The 16,121-nt window shown below is 45.1% G+C and overlaps 2 protein-coding genes across 3 annotated transcripts in view; both read right to left on the bottom strand.

Annotated features, from left to right (window-relative positions):
• LOC142582439 (atrial natriuretic peptide receptor 1-like) overlaps positions 1-16,121 on the bottom strand; it is a 279,999-nt gene that overhangs the window by 176,453 nt on the left and 87,425 nt on the right. The gene's annotated exons all lie outside the window — the stretch shown is intronic.
• On the bottom strand, positions 4,996-9,006 carry LOC142582440 (uncharacterized). Its single transcript, XM_075692165.1, has 3 exons — positions 8,440-9,006; positions 7,157-7,364; positions 4,996-5,400 (listed from the first exon to the last, which is right to left on the bottom strand). The coding sequence occupies exons 1-3, from the start codon at positions 8,968-8,970 to the stop codon at positions 5,009-5,011; spliced, it is 1,131 nt and encodes a 376-aa protein (XP_075548280.1). The 5' UTR covers positions 8,971-9,006; the 3' UTR covers positions 4,996-5,008.

Raw genomic sequence — 16,121 nt, 5'->3', positions numbered from 1 at the left:
GGATTTGCCATAGAGAGGTTATAAGGTTTGTCACTTTCACATGACTTCCATGGCACAAAGACCTATGTGTGTACAAGGGGATATGGGACAAAACAAACATGGCATGGATTGAGCGCAGATCACAAAAGAATCTTGTGCGTATTCTTCTCGATAGCGGCAGGCAGTGCACCTTAATTCAAGGAGATCTCTCGAAGGACCTCACGTGCCCAGTTATCGGAAAAGAGGAACTATCTCTTGTTACGTTCGGCCACTCGAAGCCCCGCCAGGTCATGCGCAGTCGTCGGGTAGCTTTAGCTCTTCAAGGCCAACACAGTGACATTGCGGTACCCGTTGGGGCTCTGGAAGTAAATAGTCTTGCAGCTTCTGTGCGAGAATAAATATGACGTTGCGGACAACTTTCACCCTGACACATGGCAGCCGCATGAAATAAGCATTTTACTTGGTTCTGGTGTTTACTGCAAGGTAGCCACTGGAAAGTTCGATCATTTGACTAGTGATCTAACAGCCTTGGAAACCAAGTTCGGAGGGACCATGCAACAAATCGTAAAACTCAAAGGAAGTTCAACGAGTGCTCTGTTTCTGCAAGGCTTGTATTCCTGACTGCAACCTGTCCGCGATGTTGTGTCTTGACATCATTGTAATTGACACGCCTACTGTGGAAGATGGCAAGGTTCACCCAGAACAAGATATCTGAAGACATCATCACAAGGTCTGATGTGCTCTACCAGGTACCGCTAGGAATGATACAAGCTCCAGGTATAGTTAAGCTACAGGCAGCGATAATCGAAGGTTAGCCGAGCGCCGTCTGCAAGCCCAACCCAATAAGTTTCGACAACAGTTTGAACTGAAGCAGTACCACATGGCAATCAGAGCATATTGTTACATGTGGAAAAACACAGATGAAAGAGGCTATATACAGGGTATTTACACTGGAGCCAGGCCGACACTCGCCCGCGCCAAGGGCACAGACCCACTTTGTCGTCATTCTCACGGCGGCTTGTCCCTTGAGTATCTCCCGATAATATCGTAATACTACCCCCTGGCAGCAAAAGCACCGTCAAGGTGCTGTTAAATATCCAAGGCACGTGGACAGTTGTAGAATTTCAGTCGGGTGACGTGGACAATGTCACTGGTTGTCACAGCGGAGGACGTAGTGGGCGTGGCTAGAGCGATTCCGTAGGTGACATCGGTTACTTGGCGAAGCATGCAATATGGGCCTGTGTAGCAGGAAAGCAGTTTTTCACAAAGGCCAACTTTACGCGATGGTGACCAAAGCAACACGAGGGTGCCGGGCACAAAATGGACATCACAGTGACGGAGGTCGTAGCGTTGCTTTTGTTTGCCTTGAGAGACTTTTAGATGAGTGCGCACAAGTTGGCGAGCATGGTCACCATGGGCGATAGCATCACGGGCATAAGCGCTAGTTGAAGCTGTGGTGGACGGAATCACAGTGTCCAGTTGTAGCATTGGTTCATGGCCATACAAGAGGTAGAAAGGCGAAATGCCAGCAGTTTCGAGACGGGAAGAGTTATACGCAAATGTAATGTAAGGTAGAGCCTGGTCCCAGTCACGGTGGTCGTCTGAAATGTATTTAGATAGCACGTCTGTAAGGGTGTGGTTCAAACGCTCAGTGAGGCCATTCATTTGAGGATGGTAGGAGGTGGTAAATTTATGCTGTATTAAGCAGGCACGCATGATGTCGTCAATGACTTTGGCCACGGTCTGTAAGCAATTGACGCGGAGCACCATGCATCAAAATGATATCATGTAGGAGGAAGCCCGCAACATCAGTTGCACAACTGGTCGGAAGAGCACTAGTTACGGCATAGCGGGTCGCGTAGTCCGTCGCGACTGCAACCCACTTGTTTCCTGATGTAGATTCTGGAAATGGGCCGAGAAGGTCCAAGCTGACACGATGGAAGGGCTCGGCAGGGATGTCGAGCAGCTGCAGGTAACCAGCGGGGAGCTAGGAAGGCTTCTTGCATCGTTGGCAAAGTTCACAAGCGGCGACATAACATCGTACGGAACGGGCAAGGCCCGGCCAGAAAACACGGCGACGTACGCGGTCATAGGTTCGAGATACGCCGTGGTGTCCTGCTGTTGGTGCGTCGTGGAACTCTTCTAAAATGGTTGAGCGGAGGTGTTTAGGTATGACAAGTAGGAACTCAGAGCCGTCCAGATGAAGGTTACGACGGTACAGAGTACCGTCGCAGAGGACGAAAAGGCATAGAGTGGCGGTGTTCAAAACAGTCGATGAGTGCTCTGATGTAAGCGTCACGACGTTGCTTTTCGGCGAAATGAAGCAGCTACGACACAGAATACACAAGCAGCACTGGTAATATTGGAGGAGTCAGGGTCGTCAACAGGGTAACGCGACAAGCTATCAGTGTCTTGGTGCAGGTGGCCAGACTTGTAGACCACAGAATATGAAAATCCTTGTAGCCTCAAAGCCCACCGACCAAGCCGGCCTGTAGGATCCTTTAGTGATGAGAGCCAGCAGAGAGCATGATGGTCAGTAACTACGGAAAAAGGGCGACCGTAAAGGTAAGGACGGAACTTCGCAACCGCCCAGACTACAGCAAGGCACTCTCGTTCCGTAATGGAATAGTTGCCCTCCGAAGGTGTGAGCAGGCATAAGCAGTAACGCGATCCTGGCCACACTGACGCTGGGCTAAGACAGCGCCTACGCCTTGACCGCTCGCATCTGTATGCAATTCTGTAAGGGCATCAGCGTCGAAGTGGGCGAGAATGGGCGGTGAAGAGAGAAGAGTGACGAGACGAGAGAAGGCGGCGGCTTCTGCAGTACCCCACGAGAATTGTACGCCTTTCCTCAAAAATTAGTGAGGGGTCTAACAATTGCCGCAAAATCTTGAACAAAACGACGAAAGTACGAGCATAGCCCGACAGAACTTCGAACGTCTGCGGCTGTCTTCGGAACCGGAAAGTCTCGGACAGCGCGAGTTTTGTCAGGATCAGACTGTACTCCGGAAGCGTCAACGAGGTGGCCCAGAACAGTAATTTGGGAGCGACCGAGACAACATTTGGACGAGCTAAGTTGCAGCTTTGCCTTTCGAAATACATCAAGTATAGCTGTTAGACGCTCAAGGTGAGTGTCGAACGTGGGCGAGAAGACGATGACATCGTTGAGGTAGCAGAGACATGTGGACCATTTGAAACTACGGAGCAAGGAGTCCATCATACACTCATAGGTGGCAGGGGCGTTGCATAATCCAAACGGCATTACTTTAAATTGGTATAGGCTATCATGTGTGATGAACACGGTTTTTTCTCTTTCCATATCGTCAACAGCAATCTGCCAGTATCAAGAACGAAGAGCTTGTTCAGTCATCGTCGGAAGGCAGCACTCATAATAGAAAGATGTGCACCTGTATCGATGAGTGCTGTGACAGGATAGCCATCAATGTCAACGTCAAGAAGGTTTTGGTTCGTGTGTAACGTGAGCAGAGGATTTGAGAACAGGGTGGACAACGCAGCTTCACCTCCAGAAGCTGCAGTGCCTAGTTTTCTGGCTGGATCCGGGAGGCGATAGGCGACGGAGAGAAGCGACGGGGTTGGGGCGAACAAGACTGATGGTGTCGAGGTGAGGGAGAGCGGCTGTAGCGAAGGTTCGGGGCAGGAGCATCAGCGGCAATGGGTTCATGGCGGGTGGCATAGGGAACAGAAGGTCCAAAGGGGCGGGAATGAGCAGCGGTGTATATCCGAGGAGGTGGTGGCCATCGGTTGCGGCAATTACAAGTGACGTGGCCGATGCGACAGCAGTGGAAGCAGATCGGCCTGTCATCAGGGATATGCCATTCGGAAGGGTTGCTAGAGAACTGGGGAACCGTGGGTGGAGACGACGAACACCCAGAGTTGAGACCCATGTTCTCGAATTCCTGTCTGACGACGGCCTGAATGAGCGCAATTGTGGTTGCTGGTGGATCGGGAGGCATCGCGGAGAAAGCTGGAAAACAAACGGCCTCGAGCTCGTGGCGAACAATACGGGTTACGTCGTCACAGGGGGTGGTCTGACGCGGTCGACCCTCACATGTCAACGTAGCAGCAGTGTTGGGTAGCCGCGTGATATGATGTGTGATACGGCAGCTCTTAGCTTGTTCAAGGTGACGGCATTCTTTGATGATGGCGTTGATAGTCGAGACGTGGCCGAAAACAAGCAAATTGAAAGCATTGTCGGCGATGCCTTTTAGCACATGCGACACTTTATCTGCTTCAGACATCGTATCATCAGCTTTGCGGCAGAGAGCCAAGACGTCGAGGATGTATGAAACGTACGGCTCTGTAGATGTCTGAACACGAGACGCAAGAGCCTTTCTCGCGGCAGCCTTGCGCCCAATGGGGTCGCCGAACAGTTCCCTGAGCTTTTCTTTGAAACTGTCCCAACTGTTTATCTCGTCATGGGGTGCCGCCGAGATAAAAGATGACATTGGCGAGCATGATTGTGGAGATCATTGCAGAAAGGCAGCGACGGAAAGAAGAGAAGAGAAAGAAAAAAATAAATAGTACGAGCAATACAATAAAAAGATAGTGTTTGGACTGGGCCTCGGGTGTTCATGACGCGACAGCTATTGCACTGAACTGAACCATGCACATGTTCAAGGAATAAAGAAATAAATGCAAAGTAATACACTGCAGTACAGACAAAGCAAAGTTGAGGCGTCTATAAAATGCAGTAAGGGTAAAACAGGGAAGCAAAAACCTAGTAGTAATATAAAAAAGCACTGCAGTATGGAATGAAAGGCACTGAACGCAACAAGTGGTCTTCACTTAAAAGCAAGAATTAAACAGGAAGAATGTGTTGCTATTGCACTAAATTGAACCAGGCACATGTTCAAAGAATAAAGAAATAAATGCAAAATAACACACTGTAGTAGACACAAAGCAACATTGCATAACATTACCAAGAAGAAAAAACGCTGACCTGTGTTCGAATAAATACGGTAATTAGAATTGAAATTCTACTAGGAAATAACTAGGCAGTGCTCACAGTTCATGCAGGCAGCCTTAGGTATGACACCAGGTCAGGAGGGTGCAAACCAAAATAGGATGAAACCTGGCTGCCGTACATGCAAGTGTGGCAGTTAGTGAGGATTGTTGCTCCCTTGTACATCTGTGAAACTTCCTGTTTGAGGAGTTTCTGGTTTTTCTTGTAATCAAGGAAGGCAAACTGAGAAACAATTTTACCAAATCCCCACTCGACTGCCTGTCGGACCTGGCTCATTCCATAATTGAAAGCCCGTTGGGAAGCTGTGGGGAAGGCACCAGCATAAGGCTTCATCAGAAGTGGCCTCAATGGATACGCAGGGTCACCATACACCACGAAAGTCTCCGTGCCGACAAGCCTCTGAAGCTTTTCGTATGCTTGACTTTCCTGAAGTATGCCTGTAAGAAAGAGTAGCTATGCTATAAATAAGGAACAACTGAACTCCAATGCACAGTTGTAATTTCATCTGTATGTAATTAATCACAATGTAGAACAAATTGTGAAGAAAGCAGTCATTAAAAGAGCACTGGCACAAAAAATGATCTTTTCTGTTACAATAAGTAGTCAAGAACCCTGTTATCACGACACAAAACTTCATTTGCTTCAGCGTGCAGCAGTTAATTATTTAGAGCCTTGCTTATAATGACTAGTCCAAGTATGCAGCTGACATTGTGCTTCAATTCTTGCATTTTGTCCGTGGCCAGTGCAGCAAACCTCGGCAGGCACTACAAGAACTGTTGCAGCGACAGTGAGAGCATACAAGCATGACTAATAACTGAGGATGACTGGGAGAGCAACAATGAAGGGCTAGGTCGTGGGACGAGCAAGAGCTTGTACAAGGCGCATAGTGGCCAACACAAACCTGTGATGTAGTGCTGTTGTTATGCCCTGGGATGTTTACAAACCCAATTTCTTGATGAGTATGTTGTGAGGTGCTGCACATTGTGTTTTTTTGTGTGCACATAATTTAAAACTGCTTTTTTACATATGCTTTCAGCTACATTTGCTTTTAATATTCTGTAGATGTGTGTGTGTGTCAAGAGGAATCGACCTCACAAGTTATCTAGACTTCGAAATTTTGTGTCGGTACTGCTTTAAGGCATTCTCTGTAACGATGCCCAAGAACCTATGCAAAATAAACCTATACATGTACCAGCTGAGAACAAGGGCTTGCATTGTCTCATTCGTTCTTCCTTGTGTCTGTGCTTGCATGCTTGCATTTCAGTAGTAACACAAATCCGTACCCAATTGTTGTACTTACAATCGTTGGTGTCATAGCATGCACTGCTGGTAATACAACTGTCGCAGTACATGACGTGTATGGTTCGGCTAAGTAATGTTTCCCGAACAAGCCTGCTGTATGTAAAATAGACAAGGAAGTGCGTGACCCTCATGAAAACAACATAAACAAATCGACATGTGTTAGCCTCGGTGCTTCTACTGCTAAGTACTGCAGCATCTTAGAAAGGTATCCATAAGAATAAGCTAGTCAAATACATGAGGCATCAACCATTCATACAAGGGCATACATCCGTGCGAGCACTCCATCCATTTTACATTATAGGTATGTATACATTATCGTGTTTCTTTTTTTGTCTAATAATCGCTGCTTGGGAAGTCAGTGTATCGTTTATAACAGGTGATGTACCAAAACAACATTGTTGCACCTACACAAGAAGACGACGATTGGTGGCCGTGTTGAAAGGACAGAGGCAGAAGACAATGTGAACAGCAACAACTCCTTTTGCCACTCTTGAGCTCACCATTGCGACTAAAATAAATGTCTCCTGCACTCGTAACCATATACTAAATTCTTTCTAACTAGTGAGTAATTATGTCAGTCCCTTTGCATTCCACGTTCGATGCTGATTTAATTAATTTCGCCTCTGAAAAAACAGTCCTCCATTCTGGTCTCTCGGCCATCATTATCACTGAAATATATCTGCACTCTGCACTGATACTTTCAGGCACATCTAAGCATCAAGGACTGTGAAGTACAGGAAGAACAAAGTGTGTTTAAATGGCTATGTAGGAGCACCATCTTGCTGATTTCAATGTGCATTGACTAGAGCACATTCTAAATTGTTTGTTGACATATACTGAGTCAAAATAAGAGTGCACAGGCTCATGGTAGCATCCAAGAAGGCAACTTACCTGCATCATGCCGCCTGCCAGGGTATGGCCCATCCAGTTGGCATATAATTCCGTTAGGGCACATAAATGACTGATATTTTAAACAGTGCACCCTCTTGTGCCCCGAAAAGTATGCCTGTTGATTTCTCTTTGGGCGACATATGGGCCGAGCAGTACCATCCACAAATGCCCAGCAATTATGGAGAGGTGCCCCTTTACTTCTGACGGCCTGCAGCAAGGGAAAAGAAATATATAAGCAAGCTACTCTACTGAAGGTATACAAATATAACTCTTGAAATATGGCTGCTCCTATTGCATCAGAAACTGCAAATGGTCATCAATGAACAAATGCAATGTATGCCACACACAGTGATTTAGAAAGAAATGCAATGCACACCACATTGCATTAGTTGTTATTGAGAATGTTATTCTCAGTTGACTGTTAGTAGGTATAATTGGATTATTTCATGAATTTCTTTGTATGCAATTGAATACAAAAATACTTCTTGCTTGCCCATCTTGGGACATTTCTTTAGCACTTCACAGGTGCATTTAAACATTCATGTGATCACTTTAAATCTGCTCTCATAGTCCCTGATCGATAAGCTTACTTCCATAATAAAACAGAAAGCACATTTAGAGTATCTATTTTGTGGCTGTTTAGTTAGTTGCTGCTGCTATTTCACCCCATAATCATCTGCAGCTATTAATACTGGCATGAAGCACCACAGTGCGTGTACCAGGAAATTTATTCTCGGGGTTTTGGTGACAGATAAGCTTGTACACAACTTCCTATGCTGATACACATGCTCAGTATCGCCGCTCAGTGAAAGAACGACATACCGGCACAATAACTATTCACTTCCAATAAGAGAACAGATTCTAGGTATCCTCTACATCAAAGACCTTGTTCTCGCCAATCTTAGCACGACAAACTCTAATGTACTAAAGAATATGCATGCTGTGCTCACTTGCACGATAATCTATAGTGCCCAAGAAATATCCTATGTAAGCCAGCAATTATAACATTTCAGCGCTCCTTTCAACACTCAAATGCGTTTCTGCAATAATTTACACAATTACACATGAATCCTATCACTTGTTGCTATGCAAATTATTAGGTGAGTTTTAATGAAGTGTCCGAAAACGCTCTTAGTCTGTTGTTGAAAATAACGAAAATAATGCAATCACACTTCACTTTTAGCGCTTCATTAGATAAGCTTCAGCGCTACTTTATGCTGTGATGGGTAGAGGCACAAAAATCAACACTGCTTGAATATGAACTTCAGCTACGTGGTACTTACATTCGAAAAATCCTTGAGCGAAGCACGTGAAAGCCAGTGGTGATTGTTGCAATCGCTCAACAGGTAGCCAAAGGTTGCTGTGATGTGACTGATCACCTGTGACGTTACACTAGACATCACAGATGAATGCCGCCCAAAAATAGGCTCCAAATCGCACCATCGGTTGGGGTACGCCAGCCGGCGCAATGTGATGCACAAGGCTTCACAGCCAGATACCTTAACATTCTGAGCGCTGACGATCTCTTCAGGCACTCTCAGCGCAGAGAGCAGTTCTGGAATATCGTCCTTGTCAAATCGAAACTGCTGTCGAAACAAAGATTGTTCGATTTTTCCAATATCGAGCAGCCCATGACGCGAACGGTACCTCAGCAGCTCTGACTCGCGGCTGCGCCTAATTTCATTCTCCAGCTCGTCTATGGAGCGGTCCCCTTTCAGATGCCGTGGTTGCACACGCGCCAGCATGAGGTCGTCGATCTCCGCCCACGTTAGCGCAGACAGGAGGCGATGATCACTAAGAATACTTTTCGGCATGCCTAGAGTTATTCGTAGTACAGAGCACAGCGATCGCAATACAAGAAGCCGCACGCTGCGAACGAGGCCAGTAAACTCACGAACGTGCTGCTTTCGGCTATGGTACCGCTTGGCTTGGCTCGATTAAAAAAACGTAATTGTTTTTGGCGACGTCAGATGGCACTGCAAACCACGCTCAAACATGCCAGTCGCGCGTTATGCACCTCTATTCAGCCGACTTTGCGGAACGTCCAACTAAAACTGTCATGGGCGTCCGCTGCGTAGCGTACGCTATAAAATAGCGTATAGCGTACGCTATACTTGCGTACGCTATACTAAAACTGTCTAATAATAGCGTTCTCCCTAACAGCATAACGCTTAAGCGATGTCTGACTGCAAAACTCCAGCTTTTGCGCAATATAGCTGTGGAAACACGCTTTGTAAGAATGATGGCTTACTCTGCGTTGCAGTTGAGTTCGTAGGCTTGAAGCAAACTCCACGCCGATTGCAAAGTCTTGCGAAGTAAAAGCGACGAAAGAAGACGAGCTCTTTGAGAGACTTACGAGTGAATGATTATGTGCAGAATGCGGGAAAGCGTCCGATGAGACTTTGAACCAGATGGAGGGAATGTTCCTGAACACTTTGTTTCCACTAGGAAATCACTCTTGTCTCGACTGAATTCATGGCGCAGAATAAAAAATACCACGAAAGTAAATAGTCGTCTTAGACGAAGAGAAGTGCCGAGCAGCGACGAGATATTGATCACAGTGACGTTGCTCCGAGAATAAAGTCATTGAAAGATGAACTCCGATGAAATATTAAGTTGCTGTTTTCTTCTTTAATTTATATCTTTGTTTGTCTTCTGCGGAAAACTACCACGGTACATTGTGATATCAAAGCCAGCAAAAGTTTCACTCCGGTGCAAAGGGGGCCCAACAAAACGCAATGACAATTCACCAAAACCTGCTGACTAAATGACGTTACTTATACGTTACATTGCGCTGCCCCAGTTTGAATTTCTTTTTAATATTCAGGTTTGAGCTAAGTTGTAGTGCCTACCCAAAAATTAATATCTTCAACTACGGTGACCTAGTTCTCTTTTATTGCTTTCTTTTCCAGTAAACCAACACTACGGATTGAAATTATTGTTGCTAGATGCTTGACGGGCTGTAACCTCTAACGTAGAATGCAGCCCAATCTTTCAGAGAACCTAAATGATAATGCTAATGTACTTATTAAAGCATACGCTGGATTCGACTTACGACTTATCAAACGGCTCAAGACGCTGTACGTACAAAATTTTCTATCTATGAGCAGAGCATGCATTTCGAAAACACGATGAGCCCTTGAATTTTATGCGAAGTGCAAAATGATTTAGTTTGTTATTTTTGACGTGCTGAAAATTTATTGCGTAACAGACAAAACCGACCGAGGGTGTATGACGTACAATTCTGCCACATACTTTTTGAATATCGACGACGTCTCATGGATAGCATCACACACGCATTTAGGCCGCATAGAAGTACTATCGCAAACCAGGATAGAGTATCACGAGAATCAAACTGACGCGTCTGGAAGTTAAGCTTTAATACAGCTTGTAACTTGAACGCATGATCCTAACACCTTTCTATCTAAGACACCCATCTGAGTCACCATGCCCATATTCTACGTCGCGCACTCTGTAATTCATGTACGAAATGCCAAGTGTGTGCACGTGTTGTCATTTTTCATTCGGCGCTTGAGAACGGCGTGTGCGTTTGCGCGAGCAACGGTGATCACACAAATCTATCCATACGTTTCTGGCGGTATTTAAATACCCTAAATACATAGACGCAATTGATTTGTGATATATATATATATATATATATATATATATATATATATATATATATATATATTTAATATGGGAGCTATAACGGGAAAATATTCCAAACTTTTCTATTCTAATTCTGCAGTTAGCCCTCCACGATTGGTCAAAAACCTTTTTAGACCACCCCAACTTCGCCCGTCTGTCACGCGACGTCACGAAAACCGCGATACCTTGCAATGTCATATGACGTGTACACACTGATTATACATGATTCGACTGAACTATAGAAAAATAATTATTTCTGATTCTATGGCTTTTAGCCTTAACCCTCTGCTATTAGTCAAAAGGTTTCAGGTTGCACCCACATCACCTGTCTGTCACTGGACGTCAAAAAGCCGCCAAAACTCGTTGCGTCAAAGCGACGTGTACGCGTTAAAGATGCATTATTATGCCGAACAAAACAGGATTTTTTGCTGAATAGCCGGAGACTGCCCCGTTCCGAAAGGAATAGAAGATGGCTGCCGCCGATTGCTGTGTTACAAGCTACTCGCACCTGGCTGAGGGCATGGGTTTATTTGCGTATAACAAAATTTTTACGTGACTGTGTTACATTATCGACTCCTTTCGGCACGCATACGATATCACACAGCCAACGTTTATTTGCTGAGGATCCTGTTTAACGGCATTTTTAACTGTCAATTGCACGCCGCTGCGCTTTTAGACAAGCCGCTGCAAGTTAATCAAGGGAAAGCGGACCAATCGCAGACGCCAGCACCACCCTCCTCATCCGGTTACCTATTTTCAACGCACTGGCTCGGCCCCATCGAAACCCTCTCCACTTAAGCGTGACAGCCAATGACAGTCTTGACAGACAATTAGATAAGAAAAACCGCTCAATGTAGGCAACATTATTAGTTTTGAAAGCAAGCAAAAGTGACTTCCTATAAACGAGGAGAGCATTTTATTGGGCTGTTCAGGCAACACTGCGGGTAACCACTCGATGCTTGCTTCGGCGCTTACGTAAGTTTGACGTCAGCAGACTGAAATAAAAACCTATGAGAATTGCCTTAAGTTATAGGGCACATATAATTTTTATCACGTCCTAGTTGTATCTCAGCATCGCCGCAGCAACATCAGTATCGTTCCCATTGCACTTGGCTGGTAAAGCATATTTTTCTTAACCTCTCCGCATCACTATCCAGTTCACGTAACTGCTACGTTACTCCTAGAACAGTCATAGACAAAGTCATAAAGACATCACAGAACAAAGACAGTCATAAGGAGAACACAGCAAACATAAATTGCAGGCCATATTTGCTATATAAGGGGCGTTGAGCAGTTGACCAAATTCTTTCGCTATCCGAAACTGGTAAGGGCAACAAATGAAGCACGAAAAATTTACAGAAACTACAAACTCTTACCATCTTTTGCGAAGCCTCGTAAAACAATGGGCTAATGCACAGCAAATACATCTCACGCAATGTGAGACACCTCACGTTAAGTTCAAGACTACCCTATTTCAGCCACTCATTTCCCGCCTATATTTGTTTTGGCCGCAACGGATTTTTCCTTCTCAGTGGTCAGCATGAAAAACTGGACCCAGAGGTGGCAACGAATCAAGACAAGAGAACACTTTCCCAGACGCCATATTTCACACAATAGCTATAAGGAACTAATAAACGATGACACCATCGGCACAGATAGAGCCGCGGAAGAGCTGCAGTAGACGGCAGCGCGTGGCCATTTTGCATCCCAGTCCGAGAGTTTCCTGCTGCTGCCTCCACGGTCTCGCTCGAAACGACGAGAGAACTGCACTGCGAAACTGCGGACGCGACGCCCACTTGAGACGCGGTCTCAATCTTTTAAATGAGCTGTTCTTCACCGAACGCCACTGCTTGTTGGTGACCGATTCTATCCCGTCGCCTTTCAGACACGACTCGCCTTCAAAGCGCTTCTCTCGACTAGAGAAGCTCCTACGAAACTGCCGCCGATGTTATGCAGATGCCGTTCCCGGCAAACCGCCGCAATCCGTTAGCGTTCTCAGACACCCGACGGGATGGTTCCACTCGAGTTGGCAGCAGCGCCGAAAATAGAGCTCCAGTGATTGCATGGGCCCGCGTGCGAATCGCAGGCTGTCTGAATGGTTTTGGAGTCGTCGACTTAACATGTGAAAATCAGCAAAGCATTTTCCACGCACTTCTTTTTTCTTGTTTCTTTCTTAGTGTATGTTTGGACGCCCTTGCCTTCCTGCCTGCATACTTTTTATGTGTTTGTATTTATATGTATGCGTGAGCGCGAGGGCGAGATATAAAGGAAGGAAAAGCGGTTGTTACCCTTGAAACAGCTGAGCGATGAGTCTATTAACTCCAACGGCGTTGTTCCTTTTTATGTTTTCTTACCATTTCAGTATTCCTCGCCTGATTCTGACTTCGTTATTACCTTTTGTTGTTCCTGTTCTTTCATTTCGAGTTTTGTCTACCAGTTTCAGTTGCATCGCTCTATTACTTGCCTGATTTAGTGTTTCTCTTTAAGGAAGACGGTAAGGGCCAGTCGCCTTATACGCTTAAAGACCCGTTGCTGGTATATCTGTGGAAGCTTGGTTGGGAAGAAATATATTTGGGGGTGGTCATATTCACCTCTTCGTTTTGATTGCTTACTCACTGACCTGAATACACGTTTTACCTTAAAATCTCTCTGGAGCTGCATCTGCGGGTAGCATCTACAGCCAATCTACCACGATTACGCAAACACACGTGTTACATTCACCCTATGCCAAGTGTCCTTGTGCGCGCACTTCAGAGCTCCCTCGACTCAGCCGAGAACATAGCCTCGGTTTTAATCTCTAGCCACTGCATATATTTGTAAGGTTTGAACCTTGGGTTAGGCTATAAAAAAGCGAAATATATTCTACGTTTGAAAGGTGCTTGTTTATATTCTGTTCTCTCAACGCTACATAGTTTGTCGGCGAGAATTTCCAGCGTCTACATTTGTGTGTAGGAAGCCTCTGAGTTTTATTATGAAATGTCTCAGAGCTTGCGTTCTGGACTGTAAATGTTTTCTGTTTATGTATCACAACGACTTTACTACATGTGACCCTAGTTTATCGCACATTGTCCATAATTCACCATCAGCTAGAGACAGAGAAGCTATGTGTTACCGTGTGTTCCCATTGATATTTATTATCACTTTTATTCTTTCTGCGCTAGCCGGCTTCTCTTCCTCTCTGTGAGGTGTATCTATATATTTGCGCGACAATTATTTTTCTATACGGACCCGATGGAGAGTAACAGCTTATTACAGGAATCGTCATGCTTTGCTTCTCTGCAGCGGAAAAAAAACGAGAAAAGAGGAGCATATTTCCTTTTATTAAGTATTTCAAAAAGCAGTGTGTGTGTGCTTAATTACCTTTAATAACAGTGTGAAAAGCCATTTGACCTTAGAAGTACTAGCGTGAGCATACTATAGCGTAAATTTTAGGCAAACGCTTTGCGAGTCTGGCGAAGAACTTATGGTTCAATTGGTAGGAATTACAGAATGTATGAAGTACCCCTGTCCGAAGTAGGTTACAATTTCTGCAGTGCTTCATAATGCGCTACTCTGGGAATTGCTCCGGGTGTCTTCGGTACCGTCGAAATGTTGTTCTGGGAACGCGTACTGGTAGAATGGTGTGCAGATGCTAGCACACACTTCCGAAGGAAACACAACGGGGTGACTCATTTCATTGAACAACACTACCTTTGAATGATGCACCAGGGATAAAACCTATTAAAAAAATGCAGACGAGGAAACAACTCAGCGTTTTGACAAGTGCTGCCTGGGACGTATTGTACGCTCTCCAGTTGAAGAGAGAAAGGAGGGCTGTTTAATTAATCCAGGAGAGATACGTCTGGTGGCATCCCTAGCGTGCAACTCCAGGTTGAAAAGATGAGAAATGAAATGATAGGTGCAGTGTGAGTCACAGAAACGCAACATAAACAAAACAACCTACCCGTTTCCCGGCCTTTCGGCAAAGATCAAAGTATGATTTCTATTGTGAGAGTCAATATCGAGGTATATCATCACTTTTAACGGGCAGAACAGTAATGCAGAGCAAGTGGACAAAGAACGTGGGTTTTCTTTCCAAGAAGAAGTGAAGCTCAAGCGACGAGCACCCGAAAAGAACCGTGTATCGAACTTACAGTTAGCTGGCTCTCAAAAATTGTCGACGAGCATGAGATACATGAACAAGTTACCGTAGGATGAAAAAAAAAGCCTGAGCTGTGCTATCCTTAGCTAAAAGCTAGTTACTGTCCAGTGGTTAGAAATGTATTCACAGTACGAAAACAAGTAGTCCCATAGCAGCCTGTTTTTCTGCTGCCTACATTCGCTAGTGGTGTAATTTATATGTCTCAAATTCTTGCCTAAACAGCATTATGCGGGCAATGAAATGTCAGAGATGCAGCTTCATAACTCCGCGTATTTCTCCATCTTTTGTAGATAACGCGAACGAAGTAGTACGCTGAAGCGGACCCAACCAAGATTTGCAACGTCCTTTGTTCTCTTATATTCACAGGTGCTTGCGCGAAACCTTTTCTTTAAATACTTTAGTCAACTACTTGTGAAGTTACTGTGTTCAACGTCTATCAACGTTAGCGAATAGTGCTTTGTGCAAAGATAACGCATTGGCAAACAGCGTGGAAACAGAGATAAGCTATCGCATATCATTGGGGAATTTCACGTTAAGGTATAATATACCATGTTAATTCAAGGTTCGTTTCAACGTCAAGGTTATTTTCAGTTTTACCACGACAACCTCTGTTCAAGCCTTATTCATCACGACTCACATGAGCTGAAGTGAGGCAGAGATAGGCGAAATAACTTCTACATTTCGAACAGTCGGTGTGTGTATGTCATGTTATCTTTTTATTGCCAATATTTTTTCTTTCTGCTAAGGTATAGCAGTTAAATCAGCGCCGAGAATAGCAAACCATCTTGGTGTACTCCTTCTTTAAACCTACGGAAGGTGCAGCAACGTTATTGGGGACTTGAAGCATGGTTACCCATATGAATTCATTGCTTCATGCGCCGCTTGAGCGCCCCGGAAACCGCTGCTGAGGTTAAACACGCTTTGCCGAATGCCCAGTATGACCCGGTCGCCCTAAAGCATTTTGAGAAAAAAATAACGGCCCCATTATCCCCATCCCCCGTCACCCCTCCTTTGTCTGGCTCTTTTAATCTTTAAGGAGAGCCATCTGGTGGGCCTGGAAAGCGAGACAAAATTGCAGAGGTCGCGTAGAACAACGGCTTTGGCAAGACCGCTTCGAGTGAACTGTACAAAGAAATCTTTACTAAGAAAAGGCGAAGCAGCTGGGACTGCAGGAAT

The sequence above is a fragment of the Dermacentor variabilis genome, chromosome 5 (assembly GCF_050947875.1).
Source record: "Dermacentor variabilis isolate Ectoservices chromosome 5, ASM5094787v1, whole genome shotgun sequence".
NCBI lineage: Eukaryota > Metazoa > Arthropoda > Arachnida > Ixodida > Ixodidae > Dermacentor > Dermacentor variabilis.
Note: the sequence above shows the minus strand (reverse complement) of the source record. Positions and strands in the feature narration are given on the sequence as shown.